The sequence below is a fragment of the Bufo gargarizans genome, chromosome 7 (assembly GCF_014858855.1).
Source record: "Bufo gargarizans isolate SCDJY-AF-19 chromosome 7, ASM1485885v1, whole genome shotgun sequence".
NCBI lineage: Eukaryota > Metazoa > Chordata > Amphibia > Anura > Bufonidae > Bufo > Bufo gargarizans.
The window spans coordinates 61,571,953-61,597,820 of record NC_058086.1 but is presented as its reverse complement, the minus strand read 5'-3'; the positions used below and the strand labels follow the sequence as shown (position 1 = coordinate 61,597,820).

General features: G+C 45.9%; 1 protein-coding gene across 10 annotated transcripts in view; it reads left to right on the top strand.

Annotated features, from left to right (window-relative positions):
• SMG7 (SMG7 nonsense mediated mRNA decay factor) overlaps positions 1-12,797 on the top strand; it is a 70,965-nt gene extending 58,168 nt beyond the window's left edge. Inside the window, exons 17-23 of one of the 10 annotated variants that reach the window (XM_044300640.1) lie at positions 1,191-1,580; positions 4,378-4,527; positions 6,992-7,069; positions 7,172-7,331; positions 9,233-9,403; positions 9,496-9,647; positions 11,176-12,797. In XM_044300640.1, the coding sequence (XP_044156575.1) occupies positions 1,191-1,580; positions 4,378-4,527; positions 6,992-7,069; positions 7,172-7,331; positions 9,233-9,403; positions 9,496-9,647; positions 11,176-11,289 (1,215 nt within the window). In that variant the 3' untranslated portion in view covers positions 11,290-12,797. Of the gene's footprint in view, positions 1-1,190; positions 1,581-4,377; positions 4,528-6,988; positions 7,070-7,168; positions 7,332-9,232; positions 9,404-9,495; positions 9,648-11,175 lie in introns of all 10 variants that reach the window. The other 9 variants (XM_044300639.1, XM_044300638.1, XM_044300637.1 and 6 more) reach the window with 9 other exon arrangements.
• The last annotated feature ends 13,071 nt before the right edge of the window (positions 12,798-25,868 follow it).

Here is a 25,868-nt window from a genome sequence, read left to right as displayed (position 1 = left end):
TGTGCTGCCCCAAGCAACCAATGAGAGGAGGTGCACGCACAGCCATATGTACCACCTAATCAGTCGCATGTGGGATAGGTGGGGCAAAAAGTCCACAAGAATGCTACTCCCCAGATAATAAAAGCGCATTCACACTTGAAGGTGCTACTCTTTCAAGCACATACATTTTTCAAAAATCACAGAAAAAAATACAAAACATCCTGCACGATATGATAACTAAATATGCGGATGAACATGACAACATTTATAAGGTAAAAATCATGGAAAATAATGCACTAACACAATAGATGCAAACATTATATATGGACAAAGCCTATCCTCGGGATAGGTCATCATTATAACGTCGGAGGGGATCCAAGTCCTGAAACACCCCACCAATCGGCTATTTCAGAGAGGTGCTGCGCACACTGGTGCTCTGATGAACTGTGTGGGCTCCCAAAAGTGTTCCAAGCACGGCACCATACATCAGGTAGAGGCTATGCTTGGCATTTAAGTCAATGGGGCTGAGCTGCAACTAGACCACGAGACTGATGTACAGTGACATCACTGGCCTAGGAAGAGGCCACGGCACTGTGGCCCTTTCACTGTATTTTCTTGCATGCTGATACCCCAGGACACTAAGGCTGGGTTCACGCCTGAGCGTTTTACAGCGCGTACGATCGCGCTGTAAAACGCCCGACGCCCCAAGAAGTACATGAGCTTCTTTGGGGCGTCTTGTCGCGCGTTCCCGTACATAGACTTTCGGGAATGCGCGACAATGGGCGTTCGCTTGTCTCTGTATGCGCGATTGCAAACGCCGGTACAATCGCGCATACAGAGCGCTCCATCGCGAACGCTCAGGTCTGAACCCAGCGTAAGTTTGCAGTGAACTGCAGCTAGCTCCATTCACTTGAACAAAGCTGTGCTGCATATCCCCTGCACAGTGGGTGGCTGGAGCGCTGCTGTGCAGGGAAAGACTGTGAAGGGGTTGCAAGTCCTTTCATTCTCAGGGTTGGTGGGGGGACCCAGAGGTCAGCCCTCCCTACCGATCATAGTGATGGCATATCCCAGCATGAGATGAAATACCCCTTTAACTATTCTAAGGTAGGCCCACTTTATATAATGAATTGTTATATTACCCCACTGGTCATTCTGGGTTAGGATCCATAAATGAAGTCCATCTTCTGTAACATCTCTCTTTGTGTGTTTAGTACCAGCAGACTGTAGACACCTCTAAGCAGTTATGGAACTCTCCTCAAGTCCCAAACTCGCTCGGAAAGATACTACCACCAATGAAGCAAAACTATTTCATGGACGGTCGTCTGCCAAGTGAACCTCTGAGCATGTTGGAGCAGTGCCTACAGCATCCAATCATGCAGCAGCCCCTGGAGAAGAAGATGAAGTCTTTCCCAGTGGATGCCTACAATCAGAACACTTCTGAGATGAAGATGTCAGACTTCTACTGGGGGGACCAAACCTCTTACAACCTAAATGACAACCGAGCCCTGCTGGCACAGCAGTCCATTAATAACCAACGGGGCAAGCGCCAACCAGCTGGCTATCGGTCAGGGCAGGATTCAATTGCAAGATTGCCATTCGAGGTAGGATTTTACCTATAGGGCAGAAGCAGTGTAATGAGGGGGTAAGAAGTATTGGGAAAGGCCGCAGAGTAGGGATAGGTTGGCTGAGCAGGCGTCTCCAGGCATTTCCTGTGAGTTAAGATGGGACCAGAAAGATACCAGCTCGGGACCTGGCAAGCATCTGAACGGTAGATCGGCGAGAGTATGTGTGAGTTTTTTAGTTTTTTTTTTTTTTTAATTCCAGCCTTTCCCAATAATTCTTGCTCCTGGACAACCCAGATACCTCATTAAGCTGCTCACTCCAATTGTCCTTATTCACTTTGTGCTATATTTTCAAGTCTTTGAGTGAGTGGCTTCCCCGTATTTCTCATTCTTCCTTCCTTTTTTATTTTATTTTTTTATTTGACATTTGATGGGAATTGCAAAAAAAAATTACAGCACTAGCAATTATTTTACTATCAAGGGATGGAGCCAGAAAGTGATTGCTCTTTGTAAATTTAAAACAACATTTGGCCGTCTTGCATTTTTGAAATGTGAGAACCAAGCTGCACTTGAGAAAATAAAAAAACACCTTTTAAAGGCTGTGTCAACCTTCACAACCATTTTTTAAATTGAGTCCGTCATCTATTTTACTCATGTAAAACTGCTCAAATAACACTGTAGGTCGCAAACACAGTTCACAAATGGGACCTTTTTATTGCCTTGTCTACTGCCCTGAATCGATGGTCCATAAACTAATTTTGCAGTCATATGCAAATGAGCTCACAATTCCCAAGGGGTACTGTCTATTGCTCCAAGTTCCCGGGCTCTCAGGCGTTATTCGGCGATGACTCCTACCCTGTCAGGCCGTGAGCCAGCCTAGTGTCCTTATGGCATCACTGTCTTCTGCGCCTGAAATCCCACGCCGGCCCTTGCGCAGTTCCTTCATCAATGCCGCTGCCAACAGTCTGTATTCTGGGAGCGTGCCCCAGCCTGGCGGTGATGTGTGCAGGAGCGGGATTTCAGGTGCGGAGGACATCAGGAGGACACTAGGCCCGGGCACTTGTGAGCTCATTTGCATATTGTTTCAAAGTTCATTTCTGAACCATCAGAGCAGCAGACAAGGCAAAAAAAGGTCCCATTTGTGAACTGTGTTTGCGCCCTACAGTGTGATTTGAGCAGTTTTACATGAGTAAAATAAATGACAGCAATTTTGCAATGGTTTTTATTTCAATATTTCTACCATTTTCACCTACAGCTGCTATAAAGACTTGTGCATCGCTATGGTAACAGACTACAAACCGCGTGTAGTTGGATCCTGTGGTCCATTTCATCTGTGTTCTACTTTTGCTAACCTACAGAAAAGTCAGCAACTGATGGAAGCCGTTTTGACTACAGGATCCTAGTACACTGGGTTTGTTTGGGGTCTGTTATCACAAAGGTGCATAGATAAAAAATAAAAGCACAATTCTAACACTGCCTCCTCCAGAGTTGCTTAATGTTTCATTTTAGATGTGTTGGGAGACTTTGGTTAAAGGGCCTCTGTCATCTAGAACATTGTTATTAAACTCAGTAAAAATTAAGAAAAAAATCCAGCTTTTGAACAAAAGGAGACACTTTTATTGATGCAGTAAAAACTTTCCAATACTCATAAGCAAGAGTACAGTCTACGTGTCTCGGACCTTCATCATTTCAGTCCTTAAATATTAACATGTCACGATTAAGGACTGGAATTATGGAGGTCTGAAACACTTAGACTGTACTCTTGCTTATGAGTATTGGAAAGTTTTTTACCGCATCAATCTCCTGTTCAAGAGCCGTATTTTTTTCTTCATTTTTACTGATTTGCTATAACAACCGTGTCCAGGCTGGTGACCGTGCTCACAGCAGGTGCAACAGGTGAGAGCTGCTCAATTCTATTGATTGTTATTAAACTGGCTGACTTTACACTTGTGCTAATGGCAGCTAAAGTTTAAACGGGTTATCCAGGATCTACAACAGCCCCCCATGTGCTGGGCCCCTCCGTGGGAATATACTTGCCCCGCTCCTTGCGCTGCTCCTGGTCCCCGCACCACTGCTGCGGCATCCGGTGTTGGGGGCGGGCTGCAGCCAATGGCAGGCGGGGATAAACCTCCCTAGTGTCACCCACGGTGCTAGAGAGGTTCGTCCCCATCCCCGCCTGCCATATTCCCATGGAGGGGCCTGGCACATGGGGGAGGGGGGGGGGGGGTCGTCTGTTATAGATGACCCCTTTAACAGTCTTTGTCCCTTTTTTCTTTATGCCTCTGTTTTTGTGAAAAATGAACTTTTATTTTATGCAGATGAGCCTCTAGGAGCAATGGGGGGTGTTGCCCCTACTCCTAAAGGCTCCAATCTCTCTCCTCTGGCTATGCTTTTATCACGTTGATAGGACAAGGCAGGATGATGTGAGCACTGCCTGGCCCTGGGAGAAAGGGGTGTCTAGGAGTAGGGGCAACACCCCCGTTGCTCTTGGAGGCGTATCTGCATAAAATTAAAGTAAATTTTTCACAACAAACGGAGGCACGTAGTAAGAAGGGACAAAGACTTAGCACATGTCTAAAGTCAGCCAGTTTAATAAACTGTTCCTAATGACAGAGGCCCTTTAAGGTGGAGATCATGTGCCAGCATTAAACAGAAATAACTGTGCTGTAATATTGGTGCGACCCCCTTGCATGATGAATTTTGTATTGTACATTTTGTATTCTATTCTAAATATTTTTGTATAACCTCTTTTTCTCTCGTACAATCTCCATTTTATTTTTCTACTTTCTCTTTCCTCTTTCTTTCTCCTTTGTTTCTGGACTGTCTTTCTTACTAGGAACCCAAGCGTTCCCCTCTCCTTCCCCCGGACCTGTTAAAGAGTCTGGCTGCTCTAGAGGAGGAGGAAGAGCTGGCTTTCTCCCCTCCTCCTGATCTTTACCCAGCTCTGCTCGGCCCTCTGGCCACACTCCCTGGACGAAGCCTCTTTGTATGTATTCTGTGCGCTGCACTTCTCCCTGCTCCTGGTTAACCTCTGTGTCTTACGCTACACTTTGTACCTCATTCCTTCTTCTCTCAAAGCAGTACTAATACTCTTTCTGCTCTGATATTTATGTCTTTGGCAGTAAATGGGTTTTTAGTTTCTTCCACTGTCCATATTAACACCTTCAGAGCAGATCCTTTAAATCCAGTGAAGTGCACAGCTGTAAAAGAGGGGCTGCACTGCACTATCCTGTCTGTCCTGTGTGCAGCGTTGTGTGTTTTATTCGGACACTTATCTGTCCAACTGAGTAAACTAAGGGCCGTTTCACACGAGCGGATGCCGTGCGTGGCATCCGCTCCGTGAAAGAGTGCCAAGACCCTACTGCAGAGGCACGGAGCAGTAACATGACTGTTAAGACTGTAGTAAAGAGATCACAGAGAGGCACGGAGCATTAACAGTCATGTTACTGCTCCGTGCCTCTGCAGTCTGCAGCGGGTCTTGGCACTCTTTCACGGAGCGGATGCCACGCACGGCATCCGCTCGTGTGAAACGGCCCTAAAAGTTCAAGCTAAACAGAGATGGGTTGCTACCGAAAGATTTTAGTGTGAATTTGGTCACTAAAGGGGTTTTCTGCTTTAGGCAAGTGATTGTTTGAGGAACTTTTTTTTTTTTAAAGGGTTTCTATCACCTGAAAAATGGGTATTAAGCTGGCTGACATTAGCGATGTGCTGATGTCAGCTGAACATAAAACTATATTAGTGTCATCTCATTGCCTAAAGCCTTTATAAAAAAAAAAAAAAATTGTATAATATGCTAATACGCCTCTAGGAGCAGGGAGGTGTTGCCCCTGCTCCTAGATCGTTGGTCTTCTACCTCCGGTCCTGTCTGCAGTGTAAATCTCGCACCGTTCAGTATTCGGCGCAGGCGCAGTGAGTTAAGCTGGCAGCCGGCGAGCGCCCTTCACTCACGGCGCAAGATTTACACTGCAGACAGGACCGGAGGTAGGAGACAAACGATGCCTGCCCCTGTCAATCTGGTGTAGCAGGGCGTGGCCAGAGGTGGGACAGCTGAGCCTCTAGGAGCAGGGGCAACGCCCCCCCCCCCCCCCCCTGCTCCTAGAGGCTCATTAGCATATTATAAAAGTTAGTTTTTCTCAATAACGGCGGCAGGCAGCGAGATGGCACTAATAGTTATGTTCAGCTGACAGCACATCGCTAATGTCAGCCAGCTTAAAGGGATTCTGTCACCAGGTTTGGGGCTATACAGATACGGACATGCACGGCTAGATCGCCGCTAGCATGTCCGCAATATATGTGTCCTATAGGGCTGTGTGGTTTTAATTTCTTTAAAAAGGATTTTATAGATATGTAAATGAGTGTTAAATGTGTCCAAGGGGCTGTACAAACCTTACTTGTGCCCAGCCACGCCCGCCTGTGAAGGAGCCAAGCACCGCCTATGTCTCCTCCTTTCATCAACTATAGATGGCCGTAATCTCGCGATGCGTGAGCTCGAGCATGTGCAGTTCTTTCCCCGAGGCTGATGCCAGCACAGGGAAGGAACACTATACCGGCACTGAGCATGCCCATTTTTCAGGTGACAGAAACCCTTTAAGAAGTGTTCAAATTTTTCTGCAGCACTACTACAGGAGAATTGAGACGAAAAGCTGTTAACTGTAACTCGCCGTAGAAAAGCAGCAGGTTACATTATGATATGATCATTCTATTCAAAAATAAAAAGCGCCCAAAGCTTATAATGTCCAAATTTACCCAAGTTGAATTCCTTAGGGGTCAAAATTAAAGAGCAGAAAGTCACTTTGAAGGAGTTTCTAATGTTTTGGCACTATACAAAATGTGCTCTAGTCCTTTGTCCTGCATTGAGCCGAGGTCCTAGTCTTGCAGTGAGCCCAGACAGTAGATAAATTACACAACTAGCATCAATTTTCACAGTACAAATATATGGTAATGTTTGTGGTGTTGTCTCTTGAAATCTTTTGTAACAGAAAAAATCTAATTTTTTTCTCTCATAATTTTCAGTTTTTCCTTCAGTATTTTTTAATATATCATATCTGTCATCTAATGGGCATAAAAGAGAGGTCTAATTGTCCTGTGAAAACTATATAATACGTGTAGGTTGGCTCAGATATTAAATGGTTAATCCAGAGGACCCCCTCGTTAATATTTCTTTAAAGCATCTAATAAATGTATTCAATGCCTTAGCAGTCATCAACTGGAAAATCCTATTAAAGTAGCTGTAAGTTTGGGTGTGTAAACATACGAACCGTGTTGGCTAATCTAGCATACCGGTTTAATGGCGTAGATCCAGCTAGGTATATTTGGGTGTGTCTCTACAAAGGCTGCCTTTATAGAGAAGTGCCCGTACCCTGCCTCCACAGTTACATGTTGGCAGCAGATTGCACTGTGAAATGGCAAATTGGTCTGGCAGTAAATTGTCTCTCTTTCTTTTGGAGAAGTCTCTTCTGGAAAAGCCATCTGAGCTGATATCCCAGCCCCCCTCTTTCCTCTCACTCACTGGATTTTCACTGAGCCAGGTAAGGGAGGGTATGGCGAGCTGAGCATTTTGAGGTGACAGGACCTGCGTTTTACAGTTGTTCACGTACCGATTGCTAATGCCAATTTTCTGTTCTTAGCAGGAAAGGTTCCCGAGTAACAGCATCTTCAATGATGTGTACAGCAAGTCGTCCTGCGGTAGCACGAAGTCGGAAGTGTGCCCTCCAATCGGACAGCAGGAGACCTCTCTTTATTCTCTGTTTGAGGGCAAACCTTGGTCTCCATCTCTTCCAGCAAGCTCGGGTAAGGAGCATTATTAGGATCCATCTGGCAAAATTTTAATTATTTAAAGGGATATTGTTAGCAGATTCATAGTGCTCTAAGCATGGGCAGCAAGAAATAGTGGTGTGCTCCCTCATTACAAAGAACTATGTTTTACTCTGGAATCGGTTAGTGTTTCTGAGAAAACATAGGGGGTCATTTATTAAGATCGTCATTTTAGACGCCCATCTTAATACCCCTTTAACTGGCAGTAGATACACCGAATTTATGTAGAGGTGCCGGCCTCTACATAACTTCGGTCTATCCATCGCCTGTCTAAATCTACGCCACCTCGTTTTATTGGGACTTTTTTCAGGATTGGTGGTGGTGGGAGGGTTCCTCACTAGGAAGAGACCAGATTGAGGATTTCCTTGGTGTGCTATATATATATATATATATATATATATATATATATATATATATATATATATATATATATATATATATATATATATATATATATATATATATATATATATTCACATATAATCACACATACATACACATACACATACACATACACACACACACACACACACTGGATTTCAGTCTGCAGCGTGTTAATATATGTTGTGGATTTTTCAGATTTCATCCTTTGTAATGCATAGGGTGAATTCCACAGCATTTATACAGCAACATCTGTAACACATCCCCATTTAACTTGTGCAGGTTTTTATTTATTTTATTGCACAAATTTTGTCCAATGAGGGGAGGTTAATGCTAACATATACATCGACTTACGTCACTGTATAATGCAAGAAATAAAATTAGACCAGCACCACCAAACACAATATAATAGTGTGCAGAGCTCGCTACCATTGCTGACATGCATTGCATTAGTGTTATACTTTACTATGTATATGAAAATTGATGCTGTCTGCACATAAATTCCATCTGCCCAAGGCTTTTACATAGCGTACTATGGCTGGATCCTACACTGCCCTGAATGTTGTAGGCTTTATGCCCGGGAGAGGCAAGTCTGATCGTGTAGGTTCCCATCCGTAAAATCCACCTTGCCATTGGTAGATGGGCCGGACACAATTTTAATAAATGTGCACAAAGAGCTTCAAATTATCATACATAGTAAGTATAGCAATAATGCAATTTAGAGTGATCCATGTTTCCAGTGTTTGCCTGTGTCTTTGGGCTTGGCGCAAGGTGCTGCTACATATACTGTTTGCTTATGCCCCCGTGTAGGCATACAGTGGCAACCATGGCTATTAGAAAAACAGATACAGCATGGTATATACGGTAATTTTTTATTTATTTTTTGGGTGGGGGGAGATTCCTCAGTATTGAATACTGCAGTAGACTGTACTAATTCATACAGCCGAAACAAGGCATACTGATGTGTACCAGCCCAACAGAGCTGACACCCTTTAGGTCTCTCAGATAAATGGGGCCTTATGGATATGTTTGATATGCAGCAGGACCTTTTCCGGCGCATATGGCAGACTGTTTGAGAAGAGTGTGAACAATTTTCAATAGAATGTAAAAGATAAAGGATTAGAGGACGTCTGTCAGCAGATTTGTACCTATGAAACTGGCTGACCTGTTGTATGTGCGCTGAAAATTATCATTGGCAGGGGCTGGCAGTGAGAATATCATCACACATCACCCTGTCAAAGAGCATAGAGAGCAGAGCCTCCAGGTGTAATGACAACGCCCCCGTTGCTCCTAGAGCCTTATTTGCATATAGTAAAACACATATGAACATGGGACCAACACAGATGTCTTCACCTGCCATGTGCACATGTAACAGGTCAGCCAGTGTCATGGGTACAAAACTGCTGACAGATGCCCTTTTAGGTTTCTTTTGTGGTGGACAACCTTCTGTAAAACAAGGAGGTTCATTATAGGCATGCTTTGTCTTTATCTTCTAGACCATTCTACACCAGCCAGTCAGTCACCTCATTCATCAAACCCGAGCAGCTTACCAAGCTCTCCACCCACCACAAACCATACAGCCCAGCCTTTCTCCAACTTTGGGCCTATAGGAACCCCAGACAACCGTGATCGGCGTTGTGCTGACCGATGGAAGACTGACAAGCCAGGTATTTTTAATTTTTTAATATATATTTTTTATTAAACACATGGCAGGGTTATGTTATTAATTTAACTCTGTTTTTCGTCTTTTCTTGCCAAGCTATGGGTGGCTTTGGTCTGGATTACCTGTCTGTGACCTCATCATCCGAGAACAGCTGGCGCCAGATAAATAATTCCAGCAGTGCGAATGCTTGGGCAGCTCAAAGCAACGCAAGAGAGGACTCTTCAGCTGCTCTGATGGAGAGCTTGAAGGTTAGTGTCTACAGTGGACAATCTTTTACTAATAATGCTTATTAGGCCGAATGAAGTAATAGAACAGAGGGGGGAAATCATCTGATTAGAAACCCCTGTTTATTACACATAGCAGGGTGCTTGCTCCAGCTCACTATCTTGCAGAATTTGTCTTCCCTCTATAGCACAGATTGATGCCCATTGACTTTACTAGGAACAAGATAATACGTCAAATGAATACTGAGCATCTGTGATAATGGCCGATCAGCAGCTCATCTTTTTAGCAAGGTGCCAGGGTTATTAAATTGCCGCATCGCTTCAACATTAGTGGAGCAATGTACCAGCAAACTACAGGTTATGCATCAAATCATTATAACCACTAGAGGGCACAGTAGGACCACATAGCCGCACACAGGCATGGCAATTTTAATTCATGGTACATAATTAATTCAGTTCCTGCTGTTTAACCATGTCTCCGTATTAAACCCTGAGAGCTGAACTGTATGAATGTTATAAATATACACTGCTCAGCAGATTTCATGTTGCAGAAGCAGCTCCTCTAATGTACAGATGGATTCATTCTAAAACCACTAGCGTGGCTTTCAAATACTGGAAATATTAATTATAGCTTACCCATCTGTACATATTTATTATTAAAGCGCCATTCATTCCATGGCGCTGTACATATGAAAAGGGGTGCACATGCATAATACAGACTATTGAGTAAGATGGGGGGAAAGATGATGAATTCTGTTTTATCCATGTTAAGTTTTAGAAAGCGAGAGGAGAGGGAGTATATGGAAGATAGGCATTGTGGGATTCTGGATGGTAGGATGGTGATGTCTGGACCAGAAAGGTAGATTTGTGTGTTGTCAGCATAAGAGTAATACTGAAAGCCATGGGATTCTTTGAGCTGTCCCAGGCCAAAAGTGTAAAAAGAGAAGAGCAGGGGTCCTAGGACAGAGAGGGAATGAGACGAGATGCTGGTGTGAGAGTGGGAGACGCAAAGGGAGTGGTCGACAGTGTCAAAGGCAGAGGACCGGTCAAAGGGGAGGAGGACAGAGTAATGTTTTCTGGGTTTTACTGTTAGTAGGTCATTGGTGACTTTGGTAAGGGCAGTATCAGTTGAGTGGTGGTGTCGGAAGCCGGTCAAAGAGGGAGCAGGAGGAGAGGTGAGAGGACAGTTGAGAATGGACATGTTGCTCAAGTAGCTTTAAGGCAAATAGAAGAAGTGATATGGGGCGATAACTGGACAAAGCAGATGGGTCAAGTGAAGGCTTTTTGATTATGGGTGTAATGTTAGCATGTTTAAAAGCAGAGGGGAAGACACCAGAGGTTAGTGATAGGTTGAAGAGATGAGTTAGGGTTGGGATAAACACTGTAGATACAGTATCTATGGTCGGGCCTTCACAGTGAAATAGATTGCAGCGTTTAGCAAGCTGATCTGTACATATCTATGGCCGGGGCTTCACAGCAATGTATTGCTTGAGCTATGAAACGGCTATGCATTTCCTCTTTTGCTTCTGCTGACCGTGCCTTTCCTCCTCAGTCTATTTGGTCAACCACAATGATGCACCCTGGCCCATCAGCCCTGGAGCAGCTCCTGATGCAGCAGAAGGAGAAGCAGCAGAGAGGACAGGGATCACTCAATCCTCCGCACTGAGAGACGGGAAGAAGAACCCAGTGACATACATGGCATGATTGGTCAGCAGCACAGGACAGGATATGTCCTGAGCCCTGAGGAGGGCAGCCCTCTCTCCCCCCTCACCGATCTGGGGGGGAGCACATGTGGGGGAGCGTCCAGCGTATCCCACCAAATCTGAAAACCCCCAACCGCAGGCGACGCAGTTACCTGACGGACACAGCAGGAAGTTCCCCTCCAGAGGGAGCTTGGGACTTCTTGAGTATGGGGGGAAAAGGGGTAACGTGCCCCCATCTTTCTCGTTATTTGTGCATGCCTCTCACAGCACCCCCTGAACTTCTGCCTAACACACGGATAGGAAATATCCCCCAGCAGTGCAAGGCAGGTGGGGGCAATAAGAGCTCTTCCCTCAGCCGTAATGAGTTTTATGGTTCTGTATCTAGGTGGCATCCAATTTACAACCGAATGTCAGGGACTCTCTCCATTAGTGGAGACTGAGGAACTGTTCCCCTCTCACCCACCAGCTTGTGCTGGCTGAGGGAGGTGTGATTGAATGGGTAGCTTTTTTTTTTTTTTTTTCTTCCCCCTTTCAGGGGAATGGGTGAGGGGTTGCGTGTCTGTCACAGTTATGAATGCTTGCTTGTTCCCATTGAGTGTCCTTAATCTACTTTGGTGTCTGTCATTCCCTGCCTGCTTAATTGTCATGTGTGTTTGTGTGTGCGCTCAATGTTCCCCTAAAGCTGAGTATTGCAGGCTGGATGGTGGCATATTGGGGAGGTGCTTTTATGATGGGGCAGAACATAGCATAGAACTGGGCTATACAGCCCTCCCTTCCCTCCCATGAATTATAGCTAGACTTCAGCTGATTTTTTTTATTTTTTTTCCTCTCCCCTTATTAGCCTGCCTCTTTGCGAAGTCCCTTACAGCTGGCAGAGGGGCACCTGAAGTGTAGGATCAAGTTGCAATACTAGTTGCAAGTGCCAGAGCTGATAGCACAAGGCAAGAACAGGAATTGTTCTGTCCTCTACACTGCTCCAGCAAGACGACGAGCATTGCGCACAAGCAGTGAGAGAGCTGGGATGGTTGCGAGTGGTGAGCAAGATGAACACATGATCTAGTGGAAATATGGTAAAAATGAGCATGAGTGCCTCACGTGTCCATCTGGATGGAGTGAGAATTGGTTCTTCTAAGTAGAGTCCGGCATACAGGTTGCCCCCATGTGTGTTTGTGGATGTCAAGGGGTACCATCTGGTGCCCCTGCACGTTTAGCACCTCCTGCATTGAACATACATCGAACACAGTTTGGGGCCAGATGTTTTCCGTAGAACGAAGGATTCTCTTGGAAGAAGCCAGTACTCTTTGGGGATAAAATATAAACTGAGATGTGGCAAGGTGCCACTTTGGCTATTTTAGCAGGATCTAGAGTGTGGAGACCCCTATTCACTCCTCCCCTTTTCCTTGTGTTCTTGTGTGAGCACCGTCTGCTCAGATCTGCTTTACCATTAATAAACTCATCTTCTCTAAAGCCATATACGTGTCTGTCGTCTTTCTGTTCCATTGGAAAGAATAATGGCTCGAGTCTTGGGAATTAGGGGGCCAGGGTAATACGTGGAAGTCTTGGTCATGCTCTTCCAAGCGATGTTGACATACCTAGCCATGTAATATGTCGCATTGTCCTGTTGGAAGATCCCATCCACCCAAGGGAAGACAATCAGCATTTGTGGGTGTACGCGATCTGTAAGGATGGATTCATACCCAAATCAGTTGAGTGCTTTCCACATGCATGAGTAGACCCAGAGATTTCTTGCCTGACACGTCACCGTCCTTCCATTTGATTACACAGTAGAGGTCCAATTCTGATACTGCAACGAAAATTGAAGCCTTTTCTGCCGAGAGGTATAGAGACCCTCTGTCTGCGTTGGAGCCTTATACACAGTAGGGTTCACTGAACTGTTGGACACATGCTTGGTAGCCCCCTAGTTCATTTTGGCGGTGATCTGCTCCACTGTAGCGTGTTGGTCTGCCCTCGCTTACCTTCATAGGCGACATTCACCTCTCGCATCGATAAATCGCGCCCTTGATGGCAATGAGGGATATGTGTGCAGACAGCCTATCGCACACCTTGTATGCTGACTACATGCGACTTTCTTCATGAGCTGTGTGCTGCAGACGTCGAAAGTAGTCATAATAATGTGACTTGACTGTGTGCGAACTGTTCATGTCAATTGATGTAAGGTGTAGATAATAGGATTTTTTTGGGCTTACCTGTAAAAATCCTTTTCTCGCTGGACCGGTTTTGGATGACCTTCTAGAGAAGGCATCTGATAACAAAAAAGGATTTCCTGTCTCCAGACCTCCCAGAAGACCACAAAAGTCAAAATTTACGACAAGAAAACAGAAATAGGAAGGATAAGAGATTCCTCTTTAAGGCTACTTTCACACTAGCGTTGTTTTAATCCGGCGTTCAATTCCGACACTGGAACTGCCCGCCGGATCCGGAAAAACGTGTGAAAACGGATTACATTTGAATCCTGATCAGGCTTTCGATCACAATGGAAAAATGCATTGGAAAAAACGGATCTGCCATTTATGGACTTTAACTTTTTTTTTCACATTTTTCGGCTTTAACATGCAAAAGCCGGATCCGTTTTGACTGAACACACGGGGCTGGATCCGGCGTTAATGCAAGTCAATGGGAAAAAAGCCTGATCAGGCGTTCAGTCAAAGTGTTCAGGCTTTTTGGCCGGAGGTAAAAATACTGCATGCTACGTTTTTCTGAAAAGCCTGATCAGTCAAAAAGACTGAACTGAAGACATCCTGATGCATCCTGAAGGACGGACTCTCCATTCAGAATGCATTAGGATAAAACTGATCAGTTCTTTTCCGGATTTGAGCCCCTAGGACGGAACTCAGCGCCGGAAAAGAAAAACGCTAGTGTGAAAGTAGCCTAATTCTCAGTCCTCTTCGGGGTCCAAAGCTGGTCAACAATGACAGTTTCTGTCCCGTGGGGGAAGACTCTGTTTTCTCGGGCTTGGGGAAAAAAAATCTCATCTAGCCTGTAATTCTTGTTATTATAAAAGACTGTTTCTGTCTAGAGTTTGTCTCTTCCCCACCGGAAAGATTAAAAGTCTTGTGCAAAATTCTACAAAGAACCTAGCACTAAGACGAGAAGTTTTTTCCCTTCTAGAGAAAGAGGTTCTAGTTCCTGTGCCGGACTCAGAGAAAGGGAGAGGGTTTTATTCATCCCTTTTCTTTGTTCCCAAGCCAGACGGAACATTCAGAATGATCATAAACCTGAGAGACTTAAATCAGTTCCTAAGATACAAAAAATTCAGAATGTAATCTATACAGTCCGCAATAAAACATCTATTCAAAAAACTGTGTCATGGCCACCATAGACATAAAAGGTGCCTATTACCATATCCCAATCCATCCAGAATTTCAAAAATATCTCAGGGTGGCAGTTTCCATGGAAGGCCAAGTCCATCATCCTACAATACAGAGCACTTCAGTTTGGAATATCTCAGGCCCCCAGGCTCTTTACAAAGTTGATGGCAGAGGTTATGCTTCACATAAGGGAAAGAGACATTTTGGTTATCCCTTATTTGGATGATCTTCTAGTGGTGGCAGAATCAGAAAACCTTTTAACCTCTCATTTCCAAGAAGTATTGCAAATTTTGACAAAACTAGGATGGCAGATCAACTGGGGAAAATCAAATCTGACCGCTTCCAAAAGTTGTGCATTTTTAGGACTGATTCTGGACTCTGTAAACCTACATTATTTGCGTCCTCAGCACAAGATATCCCAATTAAGAGAAGATGTGCGGTCCCTGGTAGCCTCAAAAGATCGAACCATCAGACAGGGAATGGCAGTATTAGGCAGGATGACCTCCACATTACCTGGTGTCAATTGGGCCCAGTTTCACTCCAGAACACTTCAATGTCATATTCTAAAGGAGTGGCAGGCATCACTATCCCCATTGGATGCCCCGCTTCCTCTAACCCCTAAGGTAATACAGTCCTTAATCTGGTTTCTGGCTCCTTCAAATCTGTCTCAGGGTCTCCCTTGGGACCTACAGGAGCAGATAACCATCACCACAGACGCCAGTCCAACCGGGTGGGGTGCCTGTTATTAGTGGGGCGTTCAACAGGGGGTATGGAGCTCAATGGAGAGTCAGGACTCCCAGAACATGAGAGAACTCAGAGAAGTTCTACTTGCCTTAAGAGAATTCCTACCGATAATACAAGAAAAGGGAATAAAAATCTTCTCGGACAATGCCACAGTGGTATCTTACATAAACTGACAAGGAGGGACCAGATCAAAAAAATCTTATGTCCTTAAAGGGCTTCTGTCACCCCCCTAAAGTAATTTTTCATTTTTGGGCGACTTAAAATCCTTATTCTGCGATTTATCAATATATAGTGCTCATACCCATTTTCGTTCAGTAGTTTCTTCAAAAACCACACTTTTATAATATGTAAATTACCTCTCTACCAGCAAGTAGGGCGGCTACTTGCTGGTAGCAGCCGCATCCTCCTTTCAAATAAACGCCCCCTCCTCCTGTTAATTGACAGGGCCAGCGAGCACTCTCGTCCTCTGGCTACCCCTGTCTGCCATATAAATCTCGCACCTGCGCCGCACCGGTCTTCAGTCGGTGCAGGCGCACTGAGGACGCACGCTCGGCCGCTCCTTCTTCAGTGCGCCTGCGCCGGGTGTAGGTGTAAATCCTAGAGCGCAGAGGTTTATTTAAGGAAGTTGTATCTACCCTATTATGTAGGAAAAAAGTAACCTCTACCATTTACCTCAGAATAGGGAAGACTTTCTTAAACTTCTCTAAAAACCCAGTAGATCCCTTTTAAGTTCTCCTCCTATGTCCAAAATGTTTTAGATTTTATTTTTATTTTTTTCCAAAGGGTTCTCAATAAGAACCAAAGACCTAGCACTCTTAGGCCTCTTTCACACGGGCGTCAGTTTTTTTGCCCGGATAAGAGCCGGGTGCGTTGCGGGAAAATGCGCGATTTTCCCGCGCGAGTGCAAAACATTGTCATGCGTTGCACTCGCGTGAGAAAAATCGCGCATGTTTGATACCCAAACCCGAACTTCTTCATAGAAGTTCGGGCTTGGGATTGATGTTCTGAAGATTGTATTATTTTCCCTTATAACATGGTTATAAGGGAAAATAATAGCATTCTGAATACAGAATGCATAGTAAAACAGCGCTAGAGGGGTTAAAAAAAATAATTTAACTCACCTTAGTCCACTTGCTCGCGAAGCCCGGCATCTCCTTGTGTCTTCTCTGCTGATGAACAGGACCTGGGGTGAGCTGCTCCATTAAATACAGGTTAAGAACCTTCGATGACGTCACTCCGGTCATCACATGGTACGTCACATGATCTTTTACCATGGTGATTCACCATGGTAAAAGACCATGTGATGACCTAAGTGACCTCATCGAAGGTCCTTAACCTCTATTTAATGGAGCAGCTCACCCCAGGTCCTGTTCATCAGCAGAGAAGACACAAGGAGATGCCGGGCTTCGCGAGCAAGTGGACTAAGGTGAGTTAAATTATTTATTATTATTTTTAACCCCTCTAGCGCTGGTTTACTATGCATTCTGTATTCAGAATGCTATTTTCCCTTATAACCATGTTATAAGGGAAAATAATAATGATCGGGTCTCCATCCCGATCGTCTCCTAGCAACCGTGCGTGCATATCGCACGGCATCCGTACTTGCTTGCGGATGCCATCCGATTTTCACACACCCCATTCACTTCTATGGGGCCTGCGTCACGTCAAAATCGGACAATATAGAGCATGCTGCGATTTCAACTGAACGCACAAGTGATGCGTTAAAAACATTGCTCATGTGCACAGCCCCATAGAAATGAATGGGTCAGGATTTAGTGCGGGTGCCATACGTTCGTCGCACGGATCGCACCCGCACGGAAAACTCGCCCGTGTGAAAGGGGCCTTAAGGTACAAGTTTCCACCCTTAGTGCTTTTTGATTTCCCAATTGCAAATCATCCATGGATTAGGAGATTTTTTAAAGCAATTAGTAGGATTAAACCTGTGATCAGACCCTCAATTCCCCCATGGGATTTTAATCTAGTTTTGACTAGCATGACTGAGCCTCCTTTCGAACCAATACAGGACTTGACTATTAAAAATGTGTTGTTTAAAACCGCCTTTTTGGTGGCACTTACCTTTGCCAGGCATGTAGGGGAAATTTCTGCCTTTTCAGCCTCCCCTCCTTTATACTAACATCTTGGAGGATAGAGTGCTCATTAAACCAGATCCTTCTTCCTAAAGTGGTCTCCCTGTTTCATAGAACCCAAGATATTGTTCTTCCATCCTTGTGTCAGTCCCCAAAGAAGGAGAAAGAGGAGGCTCCATTGTCTAGACGAAAAAAAGATGCCTCTGAATACTTGAAAGCCACTAGTCAATGGAGAAAATCCTCTAGACTTTTTGTACAATTTGGAGGTAGAAACAAAGGTCTCAATGCTTCTTCTAGAACACATTCTAGATGGATAGTGGGTGCCATTACCTTAGCCTATTCCTCAGCGGGGGGAAACTCCTCCTTTTGGGTTTTGGCGCTCGGTTTTGGCGAATGCATCTCTAGAACAAAATTTGTAGAGCTGCTATTTGGAAGTCTCCATGTACTTTCTTTTTTTTGCCACTACAAGTTAGATTTAGACTCTACAGGACCGTCTGTCTTTTGGCAGAAAAGTCCTCCAGGCAGTGTGTATATATGTATATATGTATATATATATATATATAATTTTAATTAAAGCGTCTGTGTTTAGATGTTTTCTAGGGCAAGTTCTCGCAATTAACTGGTGGTATTAGGGGTAGTGCCCCTCCTTAAGAGCTCGCCATGAAAGTTCCTGTTTCTTGTCCTGGATGGAGGCGGTCTCTCTCAAGGGTGCTGTCATGGGCTCATGGAAAAGTGATTACTGGTAAGTGTAATCCTAAATTTCTCGCTCGTATCAATGGGGGACACAGGATACCATGGGACGTTCGAAACAGTACCATGGGGCGGGAGCAAAAGACGAAAGCTAAGGCTGGCCATGAGGTCACACGCAGAACAGCGGGGAAAGGATGCACAAGAACCCAGAAAAGAACAGGAAGAGCATGAACCAGGATGGCCAGCCAGAAAGCGTAAAGTAGGCAGTGACTTAGACTGGGCAGAAGAGAAATGCCCAGTTTAACAAAGCCAACTGTCTGGAGATACTTCAGAAGGTGTGGATAGCAGAACAGAATATCCACAAGAAGGATAAGCCTCTGACGAATGAACATGAAGTCTGGGTATCGAGGACCACAGAACTGGTGTTGAAGTCCAGAATGGAAGGCCAGGACTGTTTGCATGACAATAAGCCCCACAGAAAGAGAGGGAGGTTCACCCAATAGAAATAGGTCTGTTAAATCCGGGTACCTATGAGACCCGGCCATAAGATCCCAGCCATGCTAGAGAGAAAAATGTTGCATAAGAGTACAGCCACGTGAAAGTCCGTCACTAGACAAAAGGAAGACTGCCAGATGCTGGGTCCAGGACAGTATCATGACTGACGTGAGACAGAGCAGCTGCACTGGGAAAAGAGAGCAGGCTGCAACAAGTGAGAGCGTAGACGTTCACTCCTGGAAACAGATTAGGAACCGCTGTGTAAGCTCTGCAAAAAGCAAAAAATAACTCCTGAAGAAGTAATATGGTAGGAGGATGCCCCCAGAGCCATAGAGGCTCGTCATGAGTTCTCTCACAAGAAAAGCTGTCCGACACACCACAGTCCAAACTGCCTGGATGGCCAACACTAACAGTAGGCTGAAGCAATGCCCACGTCAGAAACGTTGGGGGTGCGTAGACTCGTCAGAGAGTAACTCCTGCCCAGAGGAATGTCCAAAGTGGCCAGAGATGGGAGAATACTCCACCCTAAAGGGATATAGTGGCTATGTACAACTCCACAGAAGTATCATAGAAAAACCAGTCATATAGAAAAACGAAGTGGCAGTGCAGGCGGTACAGAGCAATAAGACGCCAACCCAGGGAACATGGATACTGGTCGGGTAGACTGAAAACAGTAGCTTGGGTGAGAGTAACTAATCGCTTTGTGAAAAGGCACAGAGTAGAAAGGGTGTTGCGTTCCAGCCACGAATCCTCCATTAGCGGTAAAAACAAGTGACCGCACAACTGCTCATCTGGAGAGGAAAAAAATGAAGTCCATTCACAGTATGTGCGCTGAATAGGTATGTCCGCTACAGCCGGACATAAGAGAGACAGTACTTAATCTCCTAACATAGGCAATGCTGAAAGTGTCACAGTGTCAACTGTTAGTGCCAATGATCCACTTGTGAAGGAAACAATACCTTAGGTGAGCGTCACAGGAACAAGGGGGTTACGCCAGCTGAAGAACCCCAGTCTAGTGCCCACCAGAAGTGAGGTATTTATTAACTATAGCATCCCATGCTACTGCACAAACCCAGATTGGTGATAAACATAATGCAGAAGAACATTCCATCAGGAACGAATAAATGTGTAAGAGGAGGCACCAAGTGCCTGCAAAGATGATGCCTGCCAGTGCCATGGCATCCACAGGTAGCAAAAAACGACTAGGAGAGCTGCCTGCGTGGAGATATACATCATCACCACACCTAGTACCAACAGGCAGGTTCCCCTATAGAAGGGGGGGGGGGGGGGTGCTGCAGAAACTACCGCATACAAAGATGGGGCCGAAACAAGGTGCGGAGTAGAAACTACAGATCCGACATCCGGTGCAAATACACCATGTGAGGTAGGAAGCAACAAAGCTGCCAAGACAGCTTTCAGCGTGAACCTAGGCACTGCCCCAGAGAAAGGGACCATACAGTCGCAGACATAGAGTATAGGGCTACAGCAAATACTCCACCTGAGAAGGGAGACAATACAGTAGAGAACACCGCATCTAGCGATTGTGTGCCACTCCACCCGAGGGGGAAGCCATGCAGTAGTAGCCACAGCGCAAAACTCCACCTGTGGGGGAGGCCATATTACATGGTATGTAGTGCGAGCATAGATACTCCACCTGAGAAGGAGGAGAGCTAGCCATGGATACGGTATACCGAGTCAGTGAGATGCACAAAAACCCTAACCCAGGGATGGGCAAACTGTGCCTCTCCAGCTGTTGTAAAACTACAACTCTCAGTATGCCTACAGCAACTACTACCATTGTAGAGTGGATTCCAATCGGGACTTAAAGCACAAGAAGGTCATGTTGTAGGGAAAACACCCTGAGCAAGCAGAGGTTGCCATGTAAGCGCTCTATGCCAACACACAAAATATCTAGATAATGAAAGGGTTGATGTGGCCATAGCGCAGTAACCAGTGGCTGATGCATATTCCACCTACTGAGGAGAATAAGGCAATAGTCTCTGCTTATATTCCATCTGTGAAAGTGAGGAATAGGACGGGGGAAAGTACAGAGCCGGAGCTAGAACAAATAGTTCGCTATGGCATAGGAGACACAGTGTTCAACATTTGTGTAATCACTCCACCCATTAGCCTGAAAACTCTACTTGCAGAAGGAGGTAACAGGATAGGATATACAGTGTCCAGCGGTAGCAACTGCACCACCTGTGGAAGGTGAGGAATATGACCGGAAGTACGGGAACCGCTGCTAGGACCAATGCTGCACCGTGACCAAGCAGACACAGCACCAACGTTGGAGTAATCCTTCCACCCAACAGCGTGATTACCCAAACTCAAAGGAGTTAGTGGGATAGGATATGCCTCGCCCAGCAGTAATGCCATTAGTCGGCCTGTGGAGAGGGAGGAATATGATAGGAGGCACCAGATTTGGGGCTAGTAGCACCATTTTAGTGTGGCTTAAAGGGTTTCTACCACTTCGCTGCACATATTTAGCTGTCAGACACTAGCGATCCGCTAGTGTCTGCTCTGCCCAACCATCCTAATATAATTGCTTTTGGGGCAGCCTTTTTGCTAAAAAAATGAACTTTTAATAATATGCTAATGAGCCTCTAGGTGCTATGGGGGCGTCATTAGCACCTAGAGGCTCCGTCTACCTTCAGAAACTGCCGCCGCCGAGCGCGTCCCTCCAGCCCGCCCATCTCCTCCTGAATGCGATCCTCCTTGTGAGCGTATGTATTCTGCGTATGCGCAGTGAATGTCTGACCGCTTCCTTGCTCAGACATCTCCACTGCGCCTGCGCGATGACGCCATAGTGCTCCGAGGAACAGGCGCAGTGGAGATGTCTGAGCAGGGAAGCCGTCAGACATTCACTGCGCATGCGCCGAATACAGGCGCTCACAAGGAGGATCGCATTCAGGAGGAGATGGGCGGGCTGGAGGGACGCGCTCGGCGGCGGCAGTTTCTGAAGTTAGACGGAGCCTCTAGGTGCTAATGACGCCCCCATAGCACCTAGAGGCTCATTAGCATATTAATAAAAGTTTTTTTTGCAAAACGGCTGCCCCAAAAGCAATTATATTAGGATGGTTGGGCAGAGCAGACACTAGCGGATCGCTAGTGTCTGACAGCTAAATATGTGCAGCGAAGTGGTAGAAACCCTTTAATAGTCGAAATATACAAATGTGGCAGCCGCACTACACTTGTGGAAGGAAGCAATGAGACAGGTTACAGAATCCAGTGGACGTGCAACTATTCTGCAACAGTATATACCGTGTCCAGTGATCATGACTAGGGTTGAGCGAACCCGAACTTTAGGATTTTTGGACCCCGAACCCGAACATTTTTAGTAAAGGGTCGGTGTTCGGCGATCTCTCTGCGCTTTTTGAAAGGCTACAGCAAATCAACAAGCGTTTAACTGTCTGACCTTAGAAGCCATCACAGCCATGCCTACTAATGGCATGGCTGTGATTGGCCAGTGCAGCATGTTACCCAGCCTCTATATAAGCTGGAGTCACGTCACTCTGCTGTTACTAGTGTAGGTAGAGGATGCTGCTGGTGATTTCAGGGAGAGAATAGGACAGAATCTGTGATCAGAACTCGAATCTGACTCTGCGATGTACATACATTTAGTTGTGTGGGTTCAGTGCACAATCTTTTTACCCTGCCTTGAGCCCAGTGAGAGAAAAAAATAACTTTAATCCGTCAGTTAGGTGGGCGGCGACGGCGGCCATTTTATGCAAGCTCAGTGCACCAGCACTGCATATTTGCTTTTGTGACATTCAAATCCAAGCTTAAAATACTGCACTAATAATCTGGTTTTAAAAAAACACCCTTTTTGGCAATATACACAATCTGGTGTCTTTGCAGGATTAGTCAGTGTGCAATTTAAGCTAGAAATACAGCCATAATTCTTTACAAACACTCTTTTGCAAAATACACTATTTTTTACAGATCTGCACGTGTGAAATTCAAGCGTTATATACAGCTTTCATATTCTGTTATAAAAAAAATGTTCAACATCTGGATTAGTCAGTGTGCAACTTAAGCTAGAAATACAGCCATAATTTTCTGGGTTTTTAAAAACACCTTTTTTGTGCAAAATACACGATTTTACAGCCCTAGCTGCATCTGCACGTGTGAAATTCAATTGTTTTATACAGCTTTCATATTCTGTTATAAAAAAAAAATAACATTGCTGCATCTGTGATTGTTAAAAAAAAAAGTTTTAAAAATTTTAATAATTTTCTGGCTTTGAACAAACACAAATTTTTGGCATTATCCAACATCTGGATTATTCAGTGTGCAATTTAAGCTAGAAATACAGCCATAATTTTCTGGGTTTTTAAAAACACACTTTTTAGGCAAAATACACAATTTTATAGCCCTTGCAGCATCAGCACGTATGAAATTCAAGGGTTATATACTGCTGTCATATTCAGTTATTAAACAAACACCCGTTTTGGGCAAAAAACTTTATTTGCAGCCTTTGCTGCATATGTCATTGTGAGATACACACTTTAGATACTGTGGTTATATTCAGTTTGAAAAACAGCCATTTTGTGCACAAAACTTAAATTCCGGCCTAGTCTGCATCTGTACGTGTGAGATACACCCTTTACATACTGTCGTTCTATTCTGCTATTATTAAACACCCATTTAGGGCAAGATCCTAAACTTGGGAAATATGAGGAGTGTGTCAAATAAGGGATGTGGCCCCGGTCGTGGTACTGCTGTTGCAGGGAGAGGACGTGGTCGATCTGTGCCAGCTACACGCACAAGTGAAACCCCCTTCCTCAGGTGCGAGTAGGCCACAGAACCTTCAGCGTTATTTGGTCAGGCCTAATGTGGCTCTAAGAATGGTGAAGCCAGAACAAGTACAGGCGATAGTAGATTGGGTTGCTGACAGTGCCTCCAGTACTTTCACATTGTCTCCAACCCAGTCCCCTGCTGAAAGACCACAGTTGGCACGTGCAGCCGCTGTCCATTAGTATTTTACCTCACCCCCTTGCAAATCAGCCAAGCAGTCTGAGCCCCAAATCATGCAGCAGTCTCTTCTGCTTTTTGATGACTCTGTTAGCAGGGTTTTCCAGGGCCATCCACATAGCCCTGCCCCAGAAGTGTAAGAGATTATGTGCACCGATGCCCAACCACTTATGTTTCAAGATGAGTACATGGGAGGACCATCTCAGCACGTCTCGGATGATTACTAAACACAGGTGCCAACTGCTGGGGCTTTCGAAAGTGTGCAGACCGACAAGGAGGGCAGGGGTGAAGACAGGGTGGAGGACGATGAGCTCCTCGACCCCACATGGAATCAAGGTCAGGCGAGTGACCTATGTAATTCGGAGGAAGAGGCGGTGGTCGCACAAAGACACCAGCACAGCAGAAGAGGGAGCAGGGTGCAAAAGCGAAGCGGCCGTCCCCTAGACAGTACGCCTGCTACTGCCCACCGCACCCAGGGACAGAGCACACCAAAGCCAGCTCCAAGGAGTTCCCTGGCGTGGCAGTTCTTTAGACAATGTGCTGATGACAAGACACGAGTGGTTTGCACGCTGTGCAATCAGAGCCTGAAGCGAGGCATAAACGTTCTCAACCTGAGCACAACCTGCATGACCAGGCATTTATGTACAAAGCACGAGCTGCAGTGGAGTAGACACCTCAAAAACCAAGAAAGCTCTCTGGCTCCTCCTGCTTCCTATTCTGCTGCAGTCTCGGCCTCTTCATCCACCTCTGGACTGACAGTGCCACCTGCCACCCTGCAAACAGAGGATCTGCCAGCAACACCAACACCTGGGTCACCAAGCATCTCCACAATGTCCCACGGAAGCGTTCAGCTCTCCATCTCCCAAACACTTGAGAGGAAGAGGAAGTACCCCCCTATACCCACCCGCGATCCCTAGCCCTGAATGCCAGCATTTCAAAATTACTGGCCTTTGAAATGCTGTCATTCCGTCTGGTGGAGACGGAGCGTTTTAAAGGCCACCACTGAGGATTGCAGGGCGCTTCTATTTGCCTCCTGTTGCTTCCTCCTCCTACTCCGCTTCCTCATCCTCTACCAGCTCCTCATCCGGTCAGCGTAACACCTTCACCACCAACTTCAGCACAGCCAGGGGTAAACGACAGCAGGCAGTTTTAAAACTTAGCTGTTTGGGGGACAAACCCCACACAGCGCAGGAGCTGTGGACTGGCCTTGAACAACAGACCGATGAGTGGTTGGTGCCAGTGAGCCTCAAGCCCGGCCTGGTGGTGTGCGATAATGGGCGAAATCTCGTAGCAGCTCTGGGACTAGCCGATTTGACGCACAACCCTTGCCTGGCGCATGTGCTGAATTTGGTGGTGCAGAGATTCCTTAAAAAATTACCCCGATATGTCAGAGCTGCTGCATAAAGTGCGGGCAGTCTGTGCGCGCTTTCAGCGTTCACATCCTGCTGCTGCTCGCCTGTCTGCGCTACAGCGTAACTTCGGCCTTCCCGCTCACCGCCTCATATGTGACGTGCCTACAAGGTGGAACTCCACCTTGCACATGCTGGCCAGACTGTGCGAGCAGCAGGCGATAGTGGCGTTTCAGCTGCAGCACGCAGGGGTGAGTCGCTCGGCGGAACAGCACCACTTCACCACCAATGACTGGACCTCCATGCAAGACCTGTGTTCCTTGTTGCGCTTTTTCGAGTATTCCACCAACGTGGCCAGTGCCGATAACGCCGTTCTTAGCGTTATTATCGCACTTCTATGCCTCCTTGAAAAAACGCTGCTGACGATGATAAAGAGGATGTGGCACAGGAGGAGGAGGAAGAGGGATCATTTCGTAGGGTTTCCGGCCAGTCATTCACAAGTGGCTCCGAGGGTGGGTTCCTGCACCAACAAACGCCAGGTACACAATTGTCCAGCCAGGGCACAGTTCTGGAGGATGAGGAGGAGGAACCATGTTCACAGCAGGGTGGCACCCAGACCAGCTCATGGCCATCACTGGTGCGTGGCTGGGGGGGATACAGAGGACACAGACGGTACACCTCCCACAGAGGACAGCTTTTCGTTGCCTCTGGGCACCCTGGCACACATGAGCGATTACATGCTGCAGTGTCTCCGCAATGACCGCCGAGCTGCCCACATTCTAACTTGTGCTGATTACTGGGTGGCCACGCTGCTGGATCCCCGTTACAAGGACAATGTACCGTCCTTAATTCCCTCACTGGAGCGTGATCG